At 45.5% G+C, this 24,603-nt stretch overlaps 1 protein-coding gene across 2 annotated transcripts in view; it reads right to left on the reverse strand.

Annotated features, from left to right (window-relative positions):
- Nucleotides 1–9,359, reverse strand: part of CIITA (class II major histocompatibility complex transactivator) — a 59,554-nt gene extending 50,195 nt beyond the window's left edge. Inside the window, exon 1 of one of the 2 annotated variants that reach the window (XM_027527335.1) lies at nt 8,972–9,359. In XM_027527335.1, coding sequence (XP_027383136.1) covers nt 8,972–9,254 — 283 coding nt within the window. In that variant the 5' untranslated portion in view covers nt 9,255–9,359. The remainder of the gene's footprint in view (nt 1–8,971) is intronic. The other variant, XM_027527334.1, reaches the window with a different exon arrangement.
- Nucleotides 9,360–24,603: the final 15,244 nt, after the last annotated feature.

A 24,603-nucleotide genomic window follows, 5' to 3' on the forward strand; every position in this document is an offset into this window, starting at 1 on the left:
AAGAGATGGGAATACCAGACCACCTGACCTGCCTCTTGAGAAACCTATATGCAGTTCAGGAAGCAACAGTTAGAACTGGACATGGAACAACAGACTGGTTCCAAATAGGAAAAGGAGTACGTCAAGGCTATATATTGTCACCCTGCTTATTTAACTTCTATGCAGAGTACATCATGAGAAACGCTGGGCTGGAAGAAGCACAAGCTGGAATCAAGATTGCCGAGAGAAATATCAATAACCTCAGATATGCAGATGACACCATCCTTATGGCAGAAAGTGAAGAGAAACTAAAAAGTCTATTGATGAAGGTGAAAGAGGAGAGTGAAAAAGTTGGCTTAAAGCTCAACATTCAGAAAACGAAGATCATGGCATCTTGTCCCATCACTTCATGGGAAATAGATGGGGAAACAGTGGAAACAGTGTCAGACTTTATTTTTCTGGGCTCCAAAATCACTGCAGATGGTGACTGTAGCCATGAAATCAAAAGACGCTTACTCCTTGGAAGAAAAGTTATGACCAACCTAGATAGCACATTCAAAAGCAGATAAATTACTTTGCCAACAAAGGTCCATCTAGTCAAGGCTATGGTTTTTCCAGTGGTCATGTATGGATGTGAGAGTTGGACTGTGAAGAAAGCTGAGTGCCGAAGAATTGATGCTTTTGAACTGTGGTGTTGGAGAAGACTCTTGAGAGTCCCTTGGACTGCAAGGAGATCCAACCAGTCCATTCTGCAGGAGATCAGCCCTGGGATTTCTTTGGAGGGAATGATGCTGAAGCTGAAACTCCAGTACTTTGGCCACCTCGTGTGAAGAGTTGACTCATTGGAAAAGACTCTGATGCTGGGAGGGATTGGGGGCAAGAGGAGAAGGGGATGACAGAGGATGAGATGGCTGGATGGCATCACTGACTCGATGGACGTAAGTCTGAGTGAACTCCGGAAGTTGGTGATGGACAGAGAGGCCTGGCGTGCTGCGATTCATGGGGTCGCAAAGAGTCAGACACGACTGAGTGACTGAACTGAACTGAACTGAATATGTTTGACTTTCTTTTTGAAAAGGATGCCAAGATTGTTTGAGTGAATGGTTGGCGTTTAAATTTGATTAAGGCAGACAACCTCTAAATGGATGGAGAGTCCTCCTGTACTAGGTTGTAAGTATCTTTTCTTACCCTTTTTGGTGACCTGCCTCATTTCTAGCAGATGCTAAATAAATGCTTAAGGGAGAGGGAAGTAAGGAGGTGAGAAAGCAAGGAAGAGAGATCAGACAAGAGGTGGGGGAGTAGAGAGAACAAAACCTAATATGTAGGCAAATTAGGAGATCAAACCAGTCAATCCTAAAGGAAATCGATTCTGAGTATTCATTGGAAGGACTGATATTGAAGCTGAAGCTCTAATCCTTTGGCCACCTGATACAAAGAACCAACTCATTAGAAAAGACTCTGATGCTGGGAAGGACTGAAGGCAGGAGGAGAAGGCGACAACAGAGGATGGTGTCACCGACTGGATGGACATGAGTTAGAGCAAACTCAGGGAGGCAGTGAAGCATGGAGAAGCCTGGCGTGCTGCAGTCCACGGGCCACAAAGAGTTGGGCACAACTTAGTGACTGAATAACATCAAGGCAAATTAGGCAGGTCGGAAGGTATCTGAGAACATAGACCTGTTCGTGGGTAAATGTACAAGTGGATTAGTTGATAAGAAGGTGGGTGAATCAGCTGATACATAAATATTTGGGCAGTCAGAGAAATGAAATATTGATAAGTTGATAGAATTAGATAGTAGATGTAAGTTGATCAATTGGTTAGTAGATATTAGTATAGTTGGGGCTTCCTGGGTAGTACTGGTGGTAAGGAACCTACTTGCCAATGCAGGAGACATAGGACATGAGGGTTTGGTCCCTGGGTCAGAAAGACTCCCGGGAGGAGGGCATGGCAACCCACTCTAGTATTCTTGCCTAGAGAATCCAGTGGACAGAGGAGCCTGATGGGCTACAGTCCAGAGGGGTGCAAAGAGTCAGACAAGACTGAAGCGACTGAGCACTGACAGTAGTCAGTTGGGTAGACCAGGTAAGTTTGAGAGCAGGCAGTGGGAGAGACCAATAATGGTAAGTAAGGACACAGGTGAGATGCTCAAGGGAACAACAAAGAACAGAAACAGTCCCTGGCTGAGTCAGGTGCCAGACCGGGAGCCAAGCCGAGAATAGAACAGGCCCCTGGTCAACCCCGGGAAAACCCATGGGGACTTGCCAACTTCCGGTTGCAGGTGTTTCTGCTTCTGCGGCTCATGTGGGTGAAGGTGAAGGAAGTCTGGCTGGCTGGGAAGCCACTCAAGGTGAAAACCAAGTGGTCCTTGCCAACACATCTCCTTCCAGGAGCCAGCGGAGACTCACTTACCAGGGATCAGAGCAGGAATGGGTTTGGGGAGGAAAAAGGGGTAGAAAGAAGGGAGGGTGCAGCCTTCCTCCCCTCTGCATCTTGGCTCGGGTGACTCTCATCCTAAGGACCAAATGGGGAAGGAAGTGACAGGAAGAACTTAACAGTCTGGGGTATGTCCCTCCCTTTCCAATAGATCAGGCAACATCCTAGAAGGAGGCTTTGTTCTGTGTTTCCTAGAACAGAGTTCTCACGGGTAAAACTACCACACTGTGAAAACACAGAGAGACAAAATAATGAAGGAAAGCCAACGGCAACAGTAAGATGTAAAGCCACGGCAGGGGCGTCCCACAGCCTGTGAGAAGGCTCGCCCCAAGAGCACCGCTGTGTCTCCGTCCACAAACCTGAGGCCGGCTGGGTCTGACCTTGCCACCGGTCATCCTTCCATTCACCTTGAGTCTGCGGTTGCCCCAAATGCCACCCTGGAGGCTGACGAGTCAGAACGAGCTTTCATGCTGGCAGCAATGCCTGTGTTTTGGATGATATCACTGAATTCTCGGAATAGCCACTCTGGATGCTAGTATCGCCTCCATTTTACAGATGGGGAAACCGAGGGATCCCAGGAAGGGATCGGCATCCTAGCCCTTGGAATCAGGGAGTCACAGCTGGCACCGAGGCTGGCTGAGGCCACGGTATATGTGCTTAACCAACGTGCCAGCTTGGAGTCACATTAACTCTCAGATGCACATAGCGGCCTCACACTCAGCACTGGAGTAGGTGTCTAGATGTGATGTGGAGCCCTCAAAGAGACTGCAGACTCAACTCCCTGGTTTATCCTCCCCCCAGTCCAATGCAAGAGATGTAAGAGATGCAGGTTCAATCCCTGGGTCAGGAAGATCCCCTGCAGGAGGAAATGGCAACCTACTCCAGGATTCTTGCCTGGGACAGTTCTTCCAGTATAGAGGAGCCTGGTGGGCTCATGTGGTCATGACTCTCATGACATCACAGAGAGTCAGACACAACTGAAGCAACTAAGCATGCATGCCTAAGTGATTGATCACAGCACAATATGTATGTGTCTGACATTCCTAGAGTTATCTGTCTAATGCCAAGCGCTTCCTAGGATAGTTTCTCAGACACCATCTCACTGAACCCTCGCTATGACCCTGGGAGGTTTATATCATCACTCCCATTTTAGTGATGAAAAAACTGAGTGTCAGACTTGTTCAGGCATGTGGCCAAGGTTACACAATTTGTAAGCAGCAGGGCATGGCTGCAGGACTAGAGCTGTTCAGCTTCCAGCCTAGTTCTCCCTCCATACTGCCACACTAAGTCTCTCTTCTCTGGCCTCTGACTGTCCTCCAGGGGTTGTCACTCACTGTCCCCAGTCAGGTAGCTGAGTTCTGTCCCGACTCTTGGGCCTCCACCGGGCTTGCTGGGGGCTGGATGCACATGTGCTTTTCTGTGCAGCAGAGTCAACCCCAAAGAAGTGCACTTCCTGCACAATTGCAGCTGAAGTATTATCATATCCAAAGGTGACTTCTGAATCATCAGGATGGTTTCAGTTTGAAGATGGTCAGCCTGCTTCGGGTAGACTTACGGTATCCCTTTGGGTTATTCAAAAGAGGCAGCCAACTAGAAAGAGAAACGAGTGATCTGGGCCCATGAGATCTAATAGCCACCCCTCCCCAGGCCATGATTGAGGCAATCATTCACCTCCCTGTGCCTCAGAGTACTCATCTGTAGAGTGAGAGTAATGGTAAACAGGAGCCATCCACACACGCATCCATCTCCCCAGTCACCCGTCACCCAGCCACCTATGCACCTACCCGTCAACCATTCACCTATCCTTCCCACCTCCCCACCCACCCACCCACCCATCCATCCACCCACCTAACCACCTACCCATCAACCATTCACCTATCCTTCCCACCTCCCCACCCACCCACCCACCCATCCATCCACCCACCTAACCACCTACCCATCAACCATTCACCTATCCTTCCCACCTCCCCACCCACCCACCCATCCATCCATCCACCCACCTAACCACCTACCCATCAACCATTCACCTATCCTTCCCACCTCCCCGCCCACCCATCCACCCATCCATCCACCCACCTAACCACCTACCCATCAACCATTCACCTATCCTTCCCACCTGCCCGCCCACCCACCCACCCATCCATCCACCCACCTAACCACCTACCCATCAACCATTCACCTATCCTTCCCACCTCCCCACCCACCCACCCATCCATCCATCCACCCACCTAACCACCTACCCATCAACCATTCACCTATCCTTCCCACCTCCCCGCCCACCCATCCACCCATCCATCCACCCACCTAACCACCTACCCATCAACCATTCACCTATCCTTCCCACCTGCCCGCCCACCCACCCACCCATCCATCCACCCACCTAACCACCTACCCATCAACCATTCACCTATGCCCCCACGCACCTACGCACAGCCCCCATCCACTCATCACCCAGCCACCTACCCACCTACCCTCCCATCACCCATCCACCTATCCAGTTCCTTACCCGCCCACCCATCCATGATCTATCCCATCCATCTACCTACCTATCAACCATTCACCTGTGCCCCCACCCACTACCCACACAACCCCCACCCACCCATCACCCAACCACCTACCCACCCACCACTCAGCACCCATCCACCTATGCACCTACCCATCAACCATTCATCTACCCACCCACCCACCCATCCATCTACCTACCATCCAGTAGTCTAATATTCAACAAACACACATTGCACACCTATCCTTTTCCAGGCATTATATTAAGTGTTCGGGATACATCTGTGATAAAAGCATAGATCTCTCCCCACAGGGTGCTTACTTTCCAGTGAAAGAGTCAGACAATAGGCAGCAAACAAAGGAACCTCCCTGAGGGTCCAATGGTTAGGACTCTGCTCACATTGCCAAGGGCCCGGGTTCAGTCCCTGCTCGGAGAACTAAAATCCCCCAAGCCGTGCAGCTTGACTAAATAAATAATCAGCAACAAACATAATACAAAAGTAAAGTGTATCAAAGGTAAACATGTCAGTGTGGGGAGTGGTACTCAGAGTGTGGAGGGGGAGTTGCAAATTTAAATAGGATGATCAGGGGAGGCCTCCCTGAGAAGGTGACATTTGAGGAAAGTGCTAAAGGATTCAAGGAGGTTGACCCAGAAGATATCTGGAGAAAAGAGTGTTCAGAAGGAAGCAACAGCATGTGCAGAGGTCCTGTGGCAGGGAGTGTGCCCGCTGTCCCAGGGACCCCAAGAGTACCAGCATGGCTGGAGAAGATGAGACGGCAGGAGTATAGGGTGGGAGCAGAGCAGGGATGAACCAGATCTTGAAGGGCCTCATGGGAATCGTCCGGATTTAGCTTTCCTCTGAGTGACACGGGAAGCCAGTGCAGGGTTTAGGGCAGCGGAGGGTGACGATCACGATAGGGTTGTAGAGAGAGTTACAAAAACTTCACACTCCGATTTCCTTTTTTCTGAAGCCCTGTTGAAACTCAAGTCAGTGCCCTTTATTTCTACAAACCACACACTTCTCCTCCCCCTGTTCTCCTTGTCCCCGTCCGAAGGCTGCTCCCTCTCCTTGCCCCCTGGCTGCATCACTGCCTGTAGTCCTTACAGATGGAGTCTCACAGGCCTGGGAGGAGCTGGCCTGGAAGAGGGTGGTGGGGGAGCAACAAGGAAAGGAAGTGATGTATCCTTCCTTGTCTCCCAGGCTCCTGAAGACCGCATGGAGCTCAGTTCCCTTTCTAGAGTCACATGGCATCAGAAATAAATATATTACATCCCCTGGGAGGAAACTGAGTTTAATAACAGGAACCCGCCCTTGAAGCGAGAGGGAGGAGCAGAGGTGTGGGCAGCCAGCAGAGTGGAGGAGGCTGCAGTTTGCAGGGGGTGTGTCGAGGAGAGAGGAAGGCCTTGACACCCCCTGAAGTTGGCATCTGCATCAAGACTGCATAGGCCATGTGTGTTCTCTGCAGTTTCTTTCCTCTGCATCTTACAGTTTTCAGAGTGCACGTCTTTTGCCTCCTTCCATAGGTTTATTCCTGGGTATTTTATTCATTTTCATGCAATGGTAAAGAGGACTGTTCCTTTCATTTCTCTTTCTGATCTTTCATTGTAGAGAAATGCAACAGATTTCTGTGTGTTAATTCTGTAACCTGCAACTTTGCCAAATTCATTGACGAGCTCTAGTAGTTTTTTGGTAGCATCTTTAGGAGAGACATGTACACACTGCTGTATTTAAAATAGATAACGGACAAGGAAATCAACCCTGGATATTCCTTGGAAGGATGCTGCTGAAGCTGAAGCTCCAATACTTTGGCCCCCTGATGCAAGGAGCCGACTCTTTGGAAAAGACCCTGATGCTGGGAAAGATTGAAGCAAAAGGAGAAGAGGGCGGCAGAGGATGAGACAGCGGTTAGATAGCATCACTGACTCAATGGACATGGATTTGCGCAGATTCCAGGAGATAGTGGAGGACAGAGGAGCCTGGTGTGCTTCAGTCCAAGGGGTCGCAGAGTCAGACACAATTTAGCGACTGAATAGCAACAACAAGAGGAAGGACCTACAAGGACCTACCTTATGCTGCAGGGAACTCTGCTCAATATTATGTAACAACCTAAATGGGAAAGGAATTCGAGAAAAGAGTAGATACATGTATATGTATCCCTGAGTCACTTTGCTGTACACCTGAAGCTAACGCACTGCTGTAAAGCAATTATACTCCAATATAAAATAAAAAAGTTTTTAAAAAGACCCCATAAGTGGCTTGCACTCCCATTAAGAAATCAGGGGGGTCATTCAGGTGATAGAGATGTCCCAGCCCCCCTGGGGTCTTTTAGGAGGGGAAGAGTAAAAGATGTGTCTGAGGAACAGACAGAGATGATCTGGGTGAGAATTCACCCAGGAAGACAGCCCACCCCTTGTAAACATGTATCTTGGCAGAAGAGTTGGAGAAATGCCTACAACTGCCCTGGAGCCCATGGCAAAATCATTAAGAGGCTGTTTAGCCCTTAAGACCAGACTGAGCCACAAGTGTGTCTGCCTTCAAATCCAGCCTCAACACTTCCTGCTTGGGGACCGGAGTTGGTCACCTCTGGGCAGTCTCTGTCTTTTCTTCCTGTGTAACATAAGGCTGCTGCTGCTGCTAAGTCACTTCAGTCATGTCCGACTCTGGGCGACCCCATTGACAGCAGCCCACCAGGCTCCCCCATCCCTGGGATTCTCCAGGCAAGAAAACTGGAGTGGGTTGCCATTTCCTTCTCCAATGCATGAAATCATTAAAGGGTTAGGGTGGATATGAGAAAACCCACTGGCTTAGGTGTGCCTGGCAAGCAACGAAATACTCAATAAATGTGAATTGTGATTATATCAAGTTGTAAGTTACTCCAAAACCATAAAAAGACCAAGGACTAGAATTTATGACATCAGCTCACAAAATTGGGAAAGCACAGGTTTATGTAACGGAGGCTGAAAAGTAAGTGTCTTTAGGAAGAATGTTGTTAGTGGGAATTCCCTGGTGGTCCAGTGGTTAGGACTCCACGCTTCTGCGGCTGGGTTGTGGAGGGCGGCCTGGGTTTGACACACCTGTTGGGGGAACTAAGATCCCTCAAGCTGCGAGGTATGTCCAAAAATAAAAATTAAGAAGACTCTTGTTTGCAACAAAGTGAGAACCTTCTTGCAAGTGGGAAAGAAGACCTAAAATGTTTGAGGAGCCAAGGATGCGAGTGGAAATGGTATGGCATAGGCTTTTTTTCCCGCTTTAAGATGAATCAGGAGTCAGCAGTACCCTTTAAAAATAAGACACTCTCTTCAACTTGGTTCCTCTTCTGTCTCTCTCTCTCTTTCTCCCCCTCTTTCTCTGTCTTCCTCCCTCTCTCTCTTCTTTCCTCCCATCCTTCCTCCCTTCTTCTGTCCTTCTGTCTACCTCCCTCTCTTTCTCTCCTGTCTCTCCTTCCCTTTCTCTTCCTCCCTGTGTGTCTTTCAGTTTCCCTCTCTCTTCATGACCCGGATGCACACACAGGCACGTGCATACACATGCACACACACACGCCCACGCAAACATGCACACACATGCTCACACACACATGTGCACACACGGCAATCTCTGCTCTCCAGCTCTTCAGCCCTTCCTCTCTGTGGCAACCTATGTCTTCAGCTTTGAGACACACTGATTGTGCCGGCATCCGTCTTTCCCACTTGCAGGCAGCGGCTGATTTGTCCATCTGTGCCCTTCACCAGGGCCTTGCACATGCCTAAGGTACCCAGGGAGCTCAGAGAGCAAACCCAGTGGGCATTTGGCTGTGTGCCTCCGGGACGGTTTACTTTTAAGCAGAGTGGGAAGCGCACTGTTCTGCCAATGCTCTCGGCATCCCAGCCTGAGCTCTCTAAGCACTTGCTGCTCCTGCCAGCTCAACCAGAGACCCCGATTCCTATTCATTCTGCCTTCTCAGCTTGGGACAGAGATGAACATGAGGACCTCCCTTTCAGAGATTAGAGGGAAAAGCCCTGAGCTGCTGACAGCCAGACATGGCTCCATGAGAAAAAAGGGATGGATGGCAACTTACCACCAGGGTCCTTGTAGCTGGGGCCCCTCTCTGCTGTGGGGGCCTGCAGCCCACTCCAGATCCACCCCAAGAGGGCGAAGTCTGGGTCTCCTTTCTCCAGCAGGGTCAAGGAGATCTTCCTGGCCAGAGCCTCACCATCAGACTCATGGAGCAGGGCATGGTGGTACTCCCTGGAGAGGAGCTCTTCCGCCAGCAGGTTGTCCAGAAGCGCCTGCACTTGGCTCGGCCGATGGCTAGAGAGCAACATCCGGACCTGAGACAGGATGGTCTGGAAGTGATTCATGGTAGCGCTCAGATGCAGGGCAGCTCCCCTGGGCTAGCGCCTGGTATCTCTGCTCACCCAGCTTGTAGCATCCAAAATGTGAAGTGAAAATCAGGATGGGGGAACCTCTGCAGCTTATTCCTGCTAAGGAGGATTTCCTCATTTGCACGTTAGGCTGGGGTTGCCTGATGAATTGATGGAAATGGGTTCTGGTCTTGATTTAGACCCATAGATACGTGCATACCTTGCGTGTGCGTATGCCAAAGAGGGTCACGGCTCTGTGGATTCCTTTAGACCCAATCCAGTATTTACTAAGAGGAACAAGACTTGCCTCTTTGAGGACCTATAAGGTGATAGGCTTTCTCGGATGTTGCATCATAACAAGAAGGCACTGGGGCATAGCAATTAAGCAGTTGGGTTTGGAGCCAGTCTGCTGGGTTCAAATCCCCAATTACTTGATGTTTGGCAAGTTACTTAGCCTCTCCTTGCTGCCATTTCTCCATCTGGAAACGTTACCGAGTCCAAGCTCACTCTGCTCATGGCAGGGCAGGCCAATGAATCCAAGAGGCGAGGTACTGAGGCAAGGAATGAACACGGCTTTATTCCGCAAGCCTGACCGAGAAGACGGCAGACTAAAGACTCAAAATAACCATCTTGTCCCGGTCTGGATACCAGGTCCTTTTAGGTATCAGAGATGGCAGGGAGGTGAGGAAACAGAGTAGAGGCCATTTACTCTTATAAGTGTCTCCTAGAAGGGCAAGCCTCAGGCAGGGAGATGTGTTAATTTTTTTCCTTCCTGCCATCTACAGGTGGACAGGGTTCTGATCAGAGGCATTTTAGTTTAAGAGGCAGAGGGGAAGGATTCTCTGAGGCAGGCCATTATGTGTGATTATAATAACAAAAGCAGCCAAAGACACAGATCTTGCATGGAAGAGTCAAAACTGACTCTCCCCTGTTACAAAAACATGAAGTGATAATAATGGTATTTACATCTTAGAGTTGTAGGGAGGAGTAAGCGAGATAACGCCTGGAGAGTACCCAGCACATCATCCACAACTTGATAATAGTTCAATAAATTTGAATTCAATAAATATGAGCCATTATGATTATTGATTAATCATGCAAGCAATTGTGTCACCTTGGGCTCAGCTTCATTAAACTTCAGTCCCTTCCTCTGAAAAATCTCCCAGGAAAAATAATTCAATCTCATCAGATTTTTCTGAGGATTAAAAGAGGTAGTATGTATAAGGGGCTTAGTGCTGGTCCTGGTAAGCACTTCATGAAAATTGACTATTACTAATATTATCCCCAATTAATAACACGGAAAACAGGCTTTGCATAGGTGCCAGTCTGTTGTAGGATTCTACCCTGAAAAACCTCAGCCCCCGCTTTTTATATCATAGCTGATTGCTCTTCCAGAAACGCACTGTGACCTTGTTTCCTTTCCTGGCCTCATTTTACCATCTCTCAGATGGGACCATTTGCATTGTTCATTTCAGTGAGACAAATAGGGATTTCCACTTCCAGTATGGGTGAGAGTTCCTATTTGACCAACACTACCACAATGACAACTATAAGCTCTGATGGCTGGGAGGCAGAAGAAAGTATAAAAAACAGCTACCTGAAGGCCCTGGGGAGCAATCAGAGCAGGCAGACCCTGGACAGGAGTCAATATGTGGAAGACAAGAATATCACTGGTGAATTCCCAGCTCATTAGTTTAGCTCAAGGAGGTCTCAGTCTGTGTTCTGCAGGGCAAGTAAAATTCTGCTTGGAAAAAGAAAAAAGTTTTACTGCCCCGAATAACCAGAGGACAAAATTTGAGATAACAATAGTTGCTGGAAAGTGGGAGTAGAAATTCCAAGAAGGAAAGAGACAGAGAGAAGTTGCTCTAAATTCTGGGTATAAACTGTCCAAATGTATGGTTGACCTCTGAACCCTGCATTCACGGCTCATTCGAGTTCTTGTTCATTCATGCATTCACAGCTCAACTAAGGCTAAAGGAACTGAGCTGAAATTTGAGTTGTAACCTACCATGGGGGTTGTGTTGAGGGCAGGAGACTAGGCATTTGATTCCAGCCAATATAGGAGCCTGCTGAAACAGCAGCAACAACCAAATTAACCCTGTTCAGATTAGAACACAATCCAGAGTGTTTACTGTAGGGTATGGAGAAGGAAATGGCAACCCACTCCAGTATTCTTGCCTAGAGAATCCCATGGACAGAGAAGCCTGGTGGGCTACAGACCATGGGGTCGCAAAGAGTCGGACACGACTGAGCGACTTCACTTTCTTTCTTCCTTCTTTCTATGGAGTTAGAAAAGGCGAGGTTCAGAAAAAGAATGAGACGGGCACTTTACAAGAATGTATCACCTTTAATGAGGCGAGAAGGGGCAGCAGTCAGATTAGTGAGCTAACCCAAGAAAAGAGCAAGTATATATAGGCATATATGAGGAAATCTACTGTCTTAAGGGGGCCTGTTCTTCTCCAAGGTTATTCGGAGTAGTTATCTCTTAAACGGCTGGGGCAAGGAATTCTGGAGATCAGCCAGAGGCTGGGACCGACTGGGAGCTGGGCGTAATCAACCTTTTTTTCTCGTTTTTTTTCCTTCCGGTGAGAGAGTTCTTTGTTTTGCATAGAATGGTGGGGAGGACCGAGAGGGGAGTTTAACTCCAGGCTATTTTGAGCCACGTATCACATATTGTGATAGGCAGTACCTATCCAAAATTACCTGACTATAAAGGGATAGGAAAAAGGGACCCATTCTCAGGAGAAAAGGATAATCAATGGAAATTGACCCCCAGATGACCCAGATGTTGAAATTAGCAGACAAGGATTTTTAAAAAATCTTTTTATTTTTACTTTTTAAAATCTTTCTATTTTTCAAGTCTTTACTGACTTTGTTACAATATTGCTTCTGTTTTATGTTTTGTTTTTTTGGGGCCTGGAGGCATATGGGATCTTTGCTCCCTGACCAGGGATTGAATTTGTACCCCATGCATTGAGAGGTGGTGTCTTAAACCACTGGGCTGCCAGGGAAGTCCTGAGACAAGGATTTGTTAAAGCAGTGACTCTAACCATGAATGAAATAGACATAAAGGGTGCCAAGGAAAACATGCTCATGAAAATAAAAAAATAGGAACTTTCAGCAGAAAAACAGAAACTACTAAAAATTACCAAATGGAAATGATCAAAGTGAAAATTACAATGTAGGAAAATTTACAAGTCTTTGGATTGGATTAATGGCAAAAAGGGGATAACAGAAGAAACCTTAAGGTGTCACAATAGAAATTATTTGATCTGAAGAACAGAGAGAAAAAGATTGAAAAAGAAAAGAGCTTCAAGGATCTGTGGGACAATGTCAAAAGGTCCAACTTATACATACTTACAAGGACGGAAGAAGTGAGGGAGTGGGGTAGAAAAAAGGTCACAGAAATAAAGCCCCAAATTTCTCAACTTTGGTGAAAATTAAACAGCATGAAAACCATGAAGCTCAGCAAGACAAACGCAAGGAAATCCACACGTAGGCACATCATAGTCAAACAACAGAAAACTAAAGATCAGGAGAAATTTGTGAAAGGAGCCGGATCAAAAGATCGCATTGCAGGGACGTCCCTGGTGGCCCAGTGGTTAAGACTCCACACTGTCAATGCAGGGGGTGGAGGTTTAATCCCTGATCAGGGATCTAAGATCCCGCATGCCACACAGCACAGCCAAAAAATAAAAAAACAAGACAAGAGCACATTACATACAGGAGGGCACATGAGTCATCACTAACTTCTCATTCAACATCATGGATACCAGAAGACGGTGGAACAGTATCTTGGACGAACTGAAAAGGAAAAAATGGTCAACTCAGGCTTCTAAAACAGTGAAACTATCCCTCAAGTATGTGGGGAAAATAGATATTTTCAGACTTAAAAAACTAAAAGAGTATGTTGCAATAGTCCTGCATTTTAAGAAATGCTAAAATAAGTTCTTTAGATGGAAGGAAAATTATATACCAGTTAGAAACTCAGTTAGATACCAGTTGGGAAGAACTAAAGAGTGTCAGAAATAGTAACCTTAGGTAAGTATAAACGTTTTTTAATTTATTTTTAAATAATGTATTTATTTGGCTGTGCCAGATCTTATTTGTGGCACACAGGATCTTTTAGTCACAACACATAGTTCTTGACCAGGGATTGAACCCTGGGGCCCCTGCACTGGGAGTGCAGAGTCAGCCACTGGGCCACCAGGGAGGTCCCGAAAGATTGTTTTTTTTTTCTCCTTAATTTATTTAAAAACATAACTGCTTAAAGCAAAAGGTATGATACTATCTTGTGATTTTTAAATACATGTAGATATAATATATGGAGAAGGCAATGGCACCCCACTCCAGTACTCTGGCCTGGAGAATCCCGTGGACAGAGGAGCCTGGTAGGCTGCAGTCCGTGGGGTCGCCAAGAGTCAGACATGACTGAGCGACTTCCCTTTCACTTTTCACTCTCATGCGCTGGGGAAGGAAATGGCAACCCACTCCAGTGTTCTTGCCTGGAGAATCCTAGGGACGGGGGAGCCTCGTGGGCTGCCATCTATGGGGTTGCACAGAGTCGCACAGAGTCGGACTGAAGCAACTTAGCAGCAGCAGATATAATATATACGATGGATACAGCATAAAGGATGGTGTAGCATAATGTGTGATTGTTGGACCCATATGGTGGCAATCTGTACTTTATATTAAGTGGTGTAACGTTTCCTCTATGTTGGTTGAGAGAGTGGAAAATATATATTAAAAGCCTTTGAGGGGCTTCCCTGGTGGTTCAGTGGTAAAGAATCCACCTGCCAATGCAGGAGTCACAGGTTCGATCCCTGGCCCGGGAGGATCCCACATGCTGAACAGCCTCTAAGCCCATGTGCCGCTTGTGCCCTAGAGCCTGGGAGCCACAACTGCTGAGCCCTCAAGCCCTAGAGTCCATGCTTTGCAACAGGTGAGGTCACCACAGTGAGAAACCTGAGCACTACATTAGAGAAAAGCCTGTGCAGCAATGAAAACTCAGCTCAGCCAAAAATAAATAAATAAAGATTTTTTAAAAATCTGAAGTGTCTCTTAAAAAATAGCCCTTGAAGAACCACTAAAACATAATGCAAAAAGGCATAAGCTAAACAGCAATGTGAAATTAATACAGAATTTTAAATGAGATGGACTCAACTCTGGGCTAGAATAAGCAGTCCAACAAGACTATGACATTATAAATTTTATGTATAAAGGCTGAGAGGTAGAAGATAGAAATTCTAAAGCTCTTCTCACCTAACAAAGTATACTTTTCAGCAGAGATATAGAGGTAAATATCCTCTGGGCAACAAATTATCAATTAAGATAAACAAAATTGCATACTTTTTAGGCCTTTAAGCATAATTCACAGGGCAAATCAATAATTTTTGCAGGCTGGGTATATCCTGTACTTTTTTGTACAAATTTAATTTTGAAGTGAAGTACAATGTTAGAGCTCAGTTGTGTCTGATTCTTTTCAACCTCAAGGACTATAGCCCACCAGGCTCCTCTGTCCATGGAGTTCTCCAGGCAAGAATACTGGAGTGGGTTGCCATTTCCTTCTCCAGGGGATCTTCCTGACCCAGGGATTGAACCTGGATCTCTTGCCTTGCAGATTCTTTACCATCTGAGCCACCAGGGAAGCCCAAAAATTTAATATTGAGTTGGCCAAAAAGTTGGTTCAAGTCTTTCCATAAAGTATAACAGAAAAACTCGAATGAACTTTTTGACCAACCCTATACTTTTAAGAATAATTCTACAATCACGAAGTTTTACGGCTTCACACAGGTCTTCCCCACGACAAGAGAATGACAGGGTACCTGTACGAAAGTTCTCAACTTCATCAGAACTAACTTTGTGAAGCAGATCAGCATCTGCTTTACTGTAGTTAGAGAGAAAGAGGAAACTTTGACCCCCACTTCCACTTTCTTTCTGAGATTTCTCTTCCCAGCAGTTGGAAGACCACACGGTTTCTTGGACAAGGTGGTGGCTGTTGCTGTTCAGTCGCTAGTCATGACCCCAGAGATTGCAGCACACCAGGCTCCCCTGTCCTCCATTATTTTTTGCTCAAATTCATTTGAGTTTGCTGAAATTCATGTCCATTGAGTTGGTGATGCTATGTAACCATCTTATCCTCTGCTGCCCTCTTCTCCTCCTGCCCTCAATCTTTCCCAGCATCAGGGTCTTTTCCAACGTATCAGCTCTTTGTACCAGGTGACCAAGGTATTGGAGCTTCAGTTTCAGCATCAATTTTTCCAATGCGTCTTCAGGGTTGATTTCCATTAGGACTGATTAGTTTGATTTCCTCGCAGTCCAAGGGGTTCTCAAGAGTCTTCTTTAACACCAATTCAAAAGCATCAATTCTTTGGACAAGATGGTAATGCCCATCAATTATCCCTGAGAGAAAAAGAGGAGATTTGAGAACTTACAACTTATTAGTTAGGAAAGGAGGCGGGGGAGCCAAAAAAGAATTTTATCAGAAGGAAGAGATGGTGTGTAATCGTCAGCCATGGTTGTGGAGAAGACGGCAGGTGGGTCAGTTGCTGTGGGGAGTAAGGAAACCATGTTCTTAAGTACCTCACCTTTGAGGCACCTGAGAGAGAGGACCAGGCCTGAGAATCCATCCCCAAGAGTCCAAGATGGAGAGGAGAAGCAGGCCATGAGTCTCCATCAAACACCCTGAGATGGGGATCAAAAGCAGGCCATGGGACTCCATCTAACACCTCAAGAATGTGTTATGGGGGTAATGGATGATTAAACTGCAACCACGGGGTGCACAGAACCAGGAGCTAGAGCAGCTTTTCCAAGGCTGCCTTCCTCTTTCCTGCCAACCCAGTCCAGTACCGCATCACATGCTCAGTCACGAAAACCTGAATGCCAGCTTCCACTTGGTCCCTGACTCTCTGGGCCACCACAGCAATTTATTTCCTCTCTCTGGCCCCCTGTTTCATCACATGTGAAACACAGGTCAGATTATACCGTCCCTAGAATTTCTTTCAGTTCTGTAATGCTGCTGTTTTCAGGTAGGTGTTACCTTGCTGCAGAAGCCGCCGGTCTCAGAGTGTTCCCTCGTGATTAGTCATGAGTACAGCATTACCTCTGTCTATAGTCATCAAAGTCCCCCTGTAAAATTTTTGTCTTACAATTATCACATGCTTTATTATTCCCCTCTTTTACTTTCTCTGTATTATTTATCATAGAAGGAAATTCCATATTCCTATCTCAGTTGCAAAGTCATGTCACTTGCCTAAGAATAGTGGCGAGCAGATGGAAAGTAAAATGTTTATATTCTTCTGCTTATGGGAGGTCCTGATCCTGAGATCCAATGTCTCTTAGTGACAAAGCATGCTTAGCAAGTGTTATAGAGGAGTTACAGGTAGACCGGCACCTAGCTGAAGCTGTCTGCATCAGAAAAGTAGTAAAAATGTTGAAAGTTACCAGTAAGGATGTAGACCCTGATGCTGAGAAAGACTAAAGGCAGGAGGAGAAGGGGATGACAGAGGATGAGATGGTTGGATGGCATCACTGACTCAGTGGACATGAGTTTGAGCAAACTCTGGGAGACAGCAGAGGACAGGGAAGCCTGGCGTGCTGCAGTCTCTGCAGTCTTGGAGACTCTTTGGGATCTCAAAGAGTCGGACGTGAATGAGTGAACGAGAACAAAGGATGTAGAAAAATAAGAACTCTCCTACTTGGCTGGAGACCACTTAGAATACTTTCATCACCTAACGTTAACATTTGAGCAATAACTATTGAAATGGGAGAGGCACATATCCAGTGTTTCCGCTCCTCACTATATAACCCAGGAAAAGTCTTAGACATGTGCATTATGACACACAAAGCAACATTATTTGTGATGGCCAAAAAAACCTGAGAGATAACAATCAACACAGAACAGACATGAATGTCTTTTATAAGGATCCTGGAACACATGTGACTTTAATGGATTGAACATAATGGATCCAAGCGGAGTGACGGAATTTAGTGTTTGTTAAAAACGGACTCAGTGACAGCATTTCCTTGGTGGTTCACTGCCTAAGACTCGGCTCTCTCAATGCAGGGGATCTGGGTTCCATCCCTGGTCAGGGAACCAGATTCCACCTCCCACAACTAAAGATCCCGCACGTAGCCATGAGGATTGAAGACCCAACCTGCTGCAACTAAGTCGCAGTGCAGCCAAATAAATATAATTATTTTAAAAATGGAGTCGGTCGAATCGATTACACTTTGGAATATCGTGTAAGTTTTAAAGGGTTAATGGTTGAGTCTTTACAATTTTGTCTCCTTCTGTTGCAGGATAGTATGATGTTACGCATAAAAGCAAGTCCATAAGCTGCTAAACCCATGAGGGTATTATATTTCTGAGAACCTTAAAACAGGTTGTTAAGGGCTCTGAATTCTGATACTGGCATTCCAGAATCTTCTCACAAGATCAGCTAATGGTATAATCACTACACCTTTTGTGGCACTGGTCATTCATGATTGCCCACCCGTAATTCCTTCTAGAATCATCACAGGTTATGTGTCAGGAAGTCTATCTGACAGCACTCCCATGAAAAAATGGATAATTTTAAAGAAAAGTGCCGTTCATCCTTATGTGTATACTGAAGGATAATGTCTTTAAGTGGATTCTGTTTGACAATCCCACAGTGGAAAACTGACCACATTAAACTTGCCTAGCAGCAGCAGCAGCAGTGGAAGGCAGCTGTTTAGGGAGTCTAAATTCCATCTCCAATTTTGATTGTATTCTGGGTTTCTTAAGATTATTTGATTATTGTTACAAATTTGGGTTTTTTAATGCTAAACAATGCTAATTTAATCACAAATTTCTATATATTATGTCTAAGGCTGAAGGATGTCTATCTCAGAGAGGAAGGCGTTACAATACTTATGAATGATGACACAGATGCTGTGCTTATCTGTAATTTCATCTTTGAGTGTTTGTGACTTACTTGATTAGCTCTGTCCTGTGTGCTGTAAGCAAACGTAGAATCAATAAGTCCTGATGATGTTTCGAGTGACTGTAGAGAGGTGACATAAGAGATGTGGGTTCCACCCCTGGGTCTCGAAGATCCTTGAAGGAGGTCATGACAACCCACTCCAGTATTCTTGCCTGGAGAATCATACGGACAGAAGAGGCTGGCGGGTTGCACAGAGTCAGACATGACTGAAGTGACTTGGCATGCACCTACAGACTTTAGAGCTGTGAAAATGATATGTAAAGCAGGGTTTTACAATTATAGAATCAAAGCTATTGGATTTTACTATTATAACTTGAAACAACATGCATAAACAAAAATCAATGAAAGAAGGTACTCATTTCATTGACCCATAAAAAAAATTACCTTAAGAACCTAGAAACAACGTAAATATTCTTCCAAAGTAGACTGGATAGATAAGTGGCCGCATAATGCTACAATGGAATCTCACACAGTAGTTAAAATACATGAACTAAGGCTACATATGTTAACATTTCAAGTTCAACAACATAACAAGTATAAAACCAACTACAGTCTGCAAAGTACTACCTAGGGATGAGGTACCTAGGAGGGGAGGATGTGCACGAAAATTATCAGCTGTCAGTTCAGGAGACTGGTAATTTCTAGAGCAAAGTGATGTGTTCATGAGAGGAATGAAGGAGAACAGCATCAGAGAGGGATACACAGGGGACCTTGATAACACTTTAATGTTTTTATTTCATTAGCAGAGTTGCGATTGCATAGCGCTTCCTATTCTTATTCATTATAAACTTCTTTTTTTTTCAGCTTTAATCCTTTCTCTTTATTTTTTTTAAATATAAATTTACTTATTTTAATTGGAGGTTAATTACAATATTGTATTGGTTTCTTGTATGTCTAAAATATCCAGCTAGGCTGAGTCATGTGATCTTGTTGATATTTGTCTGTTCTAATCTATAAAACAGCCACATCCTCTGGAATGATCAGTTTCTTGATGATGGCGATTATGAAAGAGTTGAAAGGGAACTCTCTTGCCACGTGATTCACTGTCACTGAAAGCCTACAGGTGAAGCCCTCCTCTCCTGTTATCTGGTTACCATCAGGGTGGTGCAGGAACCACATTTGAGAAGCACTGATTTAGCGAAAGTTGTCCCTGTTTTGTTATAAACTAGACCTGTGGTCTGGCCTTGGGGATGAGAAACTTGTGGTGGGAGACTAGAAGAGGGGGAGAGAGAGAGGGTGCCCTGGGATCTGCAGAGAGGAGTCGCGTGCAAGGTGTCTATGCCCAAAGCACAGGGCTAAGGCAGTCCTCGAGGTCATCTACCTGCTGAAAGTGAAAGTGATAACTGTTCAACCGTGTCTGACGCTTTGCGACCCCGTGAAATGGAGCCTGCCAGGCTCCTCTGCCCGTGGAATTCTCCAGGCAAGGATACCAGAGTGGGTGGCTATTCCCTTCTCCAGGGGATCTTCCCAAACGAGGGATGGAACCCTGATCTCTTGCCTTGCAGGCAGATTCTTAACCATCTGAACCACCAGGGAAGTCTACCTGCTGAGCAAGAGGCAATGAACTTCTTACTATTTCCTCCTCCTTGACTTGGAGATCACCAGTGGTAATGATGACATATTAAAGTATTCAGATGTCATATCCTGAGGAAGAGTAGTGGGGAGCTAGGCACTTTCTGTATACGATCTCATCATTACCAAAGGCAGTGCGAGGTGGGCATCACCATCTCATTTTACAGACGCGGCTCAGAGACGTGAAGTTGCAGAAACTGAGGAGGAACCTGAGGCAGAATCTAGCTTGTGAAAGGAGAAGAGGTCCTGGCTGCTTCCTCCTGAGAGGCCAGGAGAGCAGCTTCCTGCAGGCACGGGCCCTGTATCCATGGCAGGACTGGGCCCTGTGGCTGCCACGTGTCTGCCCACAAGCCCACAAGCATTGCCACAAGATGGGCAATGCTGCATCTCAGCCTGAGTCACCTTGACCACCACTCAGGAGCCTGTGGATGGCTGCTTTTGTTTCTTGGGTTTTCCCCCAGCTTGTGACTAACTGCAGAGTGGGTGAGAACTGACACATAGCTTACAGGATGATGTCATGACTTGCCCAGGCTCTTGGGGGTCAGAAACTGAAGTCAGGAGACCTGGGCCCAGTGAGTGCTGGAATTGGCTATTTGCCATGAAGTGATGGGACCAGATGTCACAATATACATGACTTGACACACCATAAGTTTCCAACAAAGTGTTTCATTTATGGAGTGCCTGACCCACATGTGCTCCTATGTTTACTAGGCATTGGGGAAATAGAAGTGAACAAAAAAAAGATAAAAATTCCTACTCTTGTGGAACTTAGTCTTATTAGTTTAAGCTAAATTTGAAATTTTTTATGACCAATTTAGACAGCATATTAAAAAGCAGAGAGCTTACTTTGCCAACAAAGGTTCATCTAGTCAAAGCTACGGTTTTTCCAGTAGTCACCTGTGGATGTGAGAGTTGGAATATAAAGAAAGCTGTGTGCCAAAGAATTGATGCTTTTGAACTGTGGTGTTGGAGAAGACTCTTGAAAGTCTCTTGGACTGCAAGGAGCTCCAACCAGTCCATCCTAAAGGAAATCAGTCCTGATTATTCATTGGAAGGACTGATGCTGAAGCTGAAGCTCTAATACTTTGGCCACCTCATGCAAAGAGCCGACTCATTTGAAAAGACCCTGATGCTGGGAAAGATTGAGGGTGGGAGAAGGGGATGACAGAGGATGAGATGGTTGAATGGCATCACCGACTCAATGGATATGAGTTTGAGTAAACTCTGGGAGTTGGTGATGACAGGGAGGCCCCCTGGAGTCCAAGGGGTCACAAAGAGTCGGACACGACTGAGCGACTGAACTGAACTGAAATCTGAAATATCTGAAAAGCTATTAAAACCAAGCAAGATAAGCCTCTCCTTCAAAAAGAGAAAAATATAAGAACAGAACTAGAATTGTTACATCTTCTTATTGAATTTGTTATCATTATGCAATGACTCTCTTGACCTCTGGTGATCTTTTTATCTTAAAGTCTATTTGTCTTATACTAATAGAGTGACACTAACTTTATTTTGATTATATTTATCTGGCACGAATATAAGCATTTCACTTTTTGTATATGGCTTAGATGATAAAGATCAGATCAGATCAGTCGCTCAGTTGTGTCTGACTCTTTGTGACCCCATGAATCGCAGCACGCCAAGCCTCCCTGTCCATCACCAACTCCCGGAGTTCACTGAGACTCACGTCCATCATGTCAGTGATGCCATCCAGCCATTTCACCCTCTGTCATCCCCTTCTCCTCCTGCCCCCAATCCCTCCCAGCATCAGAGTCTTTTCCAACGAGTCAACTCTTCGCATGAGGTGGCCAAAGTACTGGAGTTTCAGCTTTAGCATCATTCCTTCCAAAGAAATCCCAGGGCTGATCTCCTTCAGAATGGACTGGTTGGATCTCCTTGCAGTCCAAGGGACTCTCAAGAGTCTTCTCCAACACCACAGTTCAAAAGCATCAGTTCTTCGGCACTCAGCTTTCGTCACAGTCCAACTCTCACATCCATACATGACCACTGGAAAAACCATAGCCTTGACTAGACGATCCTTTGTTGGCAAAGTAATGTCTCTGCTTTTGAATATGCTATCTAGGTTGGTCATAACTTTCCTTCCAAGGAGCAAGTGTCCCTTAATTTCATGGCTGCAGTCACCATCTGTAGTGATCTTGGAGCCCAGAAAAATAAAATCTGACACTGTTTCCACTGTTTCCCCATCTATTCCCCATAAAGTGATGGGACCAGATGCCATGATCTTCGTTTTCTGAATGTTGAGCTTTAAGCCAACTTTTTCACTCCCCAGTTTCACTTTCATCAAGAGGCTTTTGAGTTCCTCTTCACTTTCTGCCATAAGGGTGGTGTCATCTGCATACCTGAGGTTATTGATATTTCTCCCAGCAATCTTGATTCCAGCTTGTGTTTCTTCCAGTCCAACATTTCTCATGATGTACTCTGCATATAAGTTAAATAAACAGGGTGACAATATACAGCCTTGATGTACTCCTTTTCCTATTTGGAACCAGTCTGTTGTTCCATGTCCAGTTCTAACTGTTGCTTCCTGACCTGCATACAAATTTCTCAAGAGGCAGATCAGGTGTTCTGATATTGCCATCTCTTTCAGAATTTTCCACAGTTTATTGTGATCCACCCAGTCAAAAGCTTAGGCGTAGTCAATAAAGCAGAAATAGATGTTTTTCTGGAACTCTCTTGTTTTTTCCATGATCCAGTGGATGTTGGCAATTTGGTCTCTGGTTCCTCTGCCTTTTCTAAAACCAGCTTGAACATCAGGAAGTTCAAGGTTCACGTATTGCTGAAGCCTGGCTTGGAGAATTTTGAGCATTACTTTACTAGCGTGTGAGATGAGTGCAATTGTGCGGTAGTTTGAGCATTCTTTGGCATTGCCTTTCTTTGGGATTGGAATGAAAACTGACCTTTTCCAGTCCTGTGGCCACTGCTGAGTTTTCCAAATTTGCTGGGATATTGAGTGCAGCACTTTCACAGCATCATCTTTCAGGATTTGGAATAGCTCCACTGGAATTCCATCACCTCCACTAGCTTTGTTCATAGTGATGCTTTCTAAGGCCCACTTGACTTCACATTCCAGGATGTCTGGCTCTAGGTCAGTGATCACACCATCGTGATTATCTGGGTCGTGAAGATCTTTTTTGTACAGTTCTTCTGTGTATTCTTGCCACCTCTTCTTAATATCTTCTGCTTCTGTTAGGTCCATACCATTTCTGTCCTTTATCGAGCTCATCTTTGCATGAAATGTTCCTTTGGTATCTCTGATTTTCTTGAAGAGATCCCTAGTCTTTCCCATTCTGTTGTTTTCCTCTATTTCTTTGCATTGATCGCTGAAGAAGGCTTTCTTATCTCTTCTTGCTATTCTTTGGAACTCTGCATTCAGATGTTTATATCTTTCCTTTTCTCCTTTGCTTTTCGCTTCTCTTCTTTTCACAGCTATTTGTAAGGCCTCCCCAGACAGCCATTTTGCTTTTTTGCATTTCTTTTCTATGGGAATGGTCTTGATCCCTGTCTCCTGTACAATGTCACGAACCTCATTCCATAGCTCATCAGGCACGCTATCTATCAGATCTAGTCCCTTAAATCTATTTCCCACTTCCACTGTATAATCATAAGGGATTTGATTTAGGTCATACCTGAATGGTCTAGTGGTTTTCCCTACTTTCTCCAATTTAAGTCTGAATTTGGCAATAAGGAGTTCATGGTCTGAGCCACAGTCAGCTCCTGGTCTTGTTTTTGCTGACTGTATAGAGCTTCTCCATCTTTGGCTGCAAAGAATATAATCAATCTGATTTCGGTGTTGACCATCTGGTGGTGTCCATGTATAGAGTCTTCTCTTGTGTTGTTGGAAGAGGGTGTTTGTTATGACCAGTGCATTTTCTTGGCAAAACTCTATTAGTCTTTGCCCTACTTCATTCCGTATTCCAAGGCCAAATTTGCCTGTTACGCCAGGTGTTTCTTGACTTCCTACTTTTGCATTCCAGTCCCCTATAATGAAAAGGACATCTTTTTTGGGTGTTAGTTTTAAAAGGTCTTGTAGGTCTTCATAGAACCGTTGAACTTCAGCTTCTTCAGCATTACTGGTTGGGGCATAGACTTGGATTACTGTGATATTGAATGGTTTGCCTTGGAAACGAACAGAGATCATTCTGTCGTTTTTGAGATTGCATCCAAGTACTGCATTTCGGACTCTTTTGTTGACCATGATGGCTACTCCATTTCTTCTGAGGGATTCCTGCCCGCAGTAGTAGATATAATGGTCATCTGAGTTAAATTCACCCATTCCAGTCCATTTCAGTTCACTGATTCCTAGAATGTCTACATTCACTCTTGCCATCTCTTGTTTGACCACTTCCAATTTGCCTTCATTCATGGACCTGACATTCCAGGTTCCTATGCAATATTGCTCTTTACAGCATTGGACCTTGCTTCTATCACCAGTCACATCCACAGCTGGGTATTCTTTTTGCTTTGGCTCCATCCCTTCATTCTTTCTGGAGTTATTTCTCCACTGATCTCCAGTAGCATACTGGGCACCTACTGACCTGGGGAGTTCCTCTTTCAGTATCCTATCATTTTGCCTTTTCATACTGTTCATGGGGTTCTCAAGGCAAGAATACTGAAGTGGTTTGCCATTCCCTTCTCCAGTGGACCACATTCTGTCAAATCTCTCCACCATGACCCGCCCGTCTTGGGTTGCCCCACGGGCATGGCTTAGTTTCATTGAGTTCGACAAGGCTGTGGTCCTAGTGTGATTAGATTGACTAGTTTTCTGTGAGTATGGTTTCAGTGTGTTT

The sequence above is a fragment of the Bos indicus x Bos taurus genome, chromosome 25, assembly GCF_003369695.1.
Source record: "Bos indicus x Bos taurus breed Angus x Brahman F1 hybrid chromosome 25, Bos_hybrid_MaternalHap_v2.0, whole genome shotgun sequence".
In the NCBI taxonomy this organism is placed as follows: domain Eukaryota; kingdom Metazoa; phylum Chordata; class Mammalia; order Artiodactyla; family Bovidae; genus Bos; species Bos indicus x Bos taurus.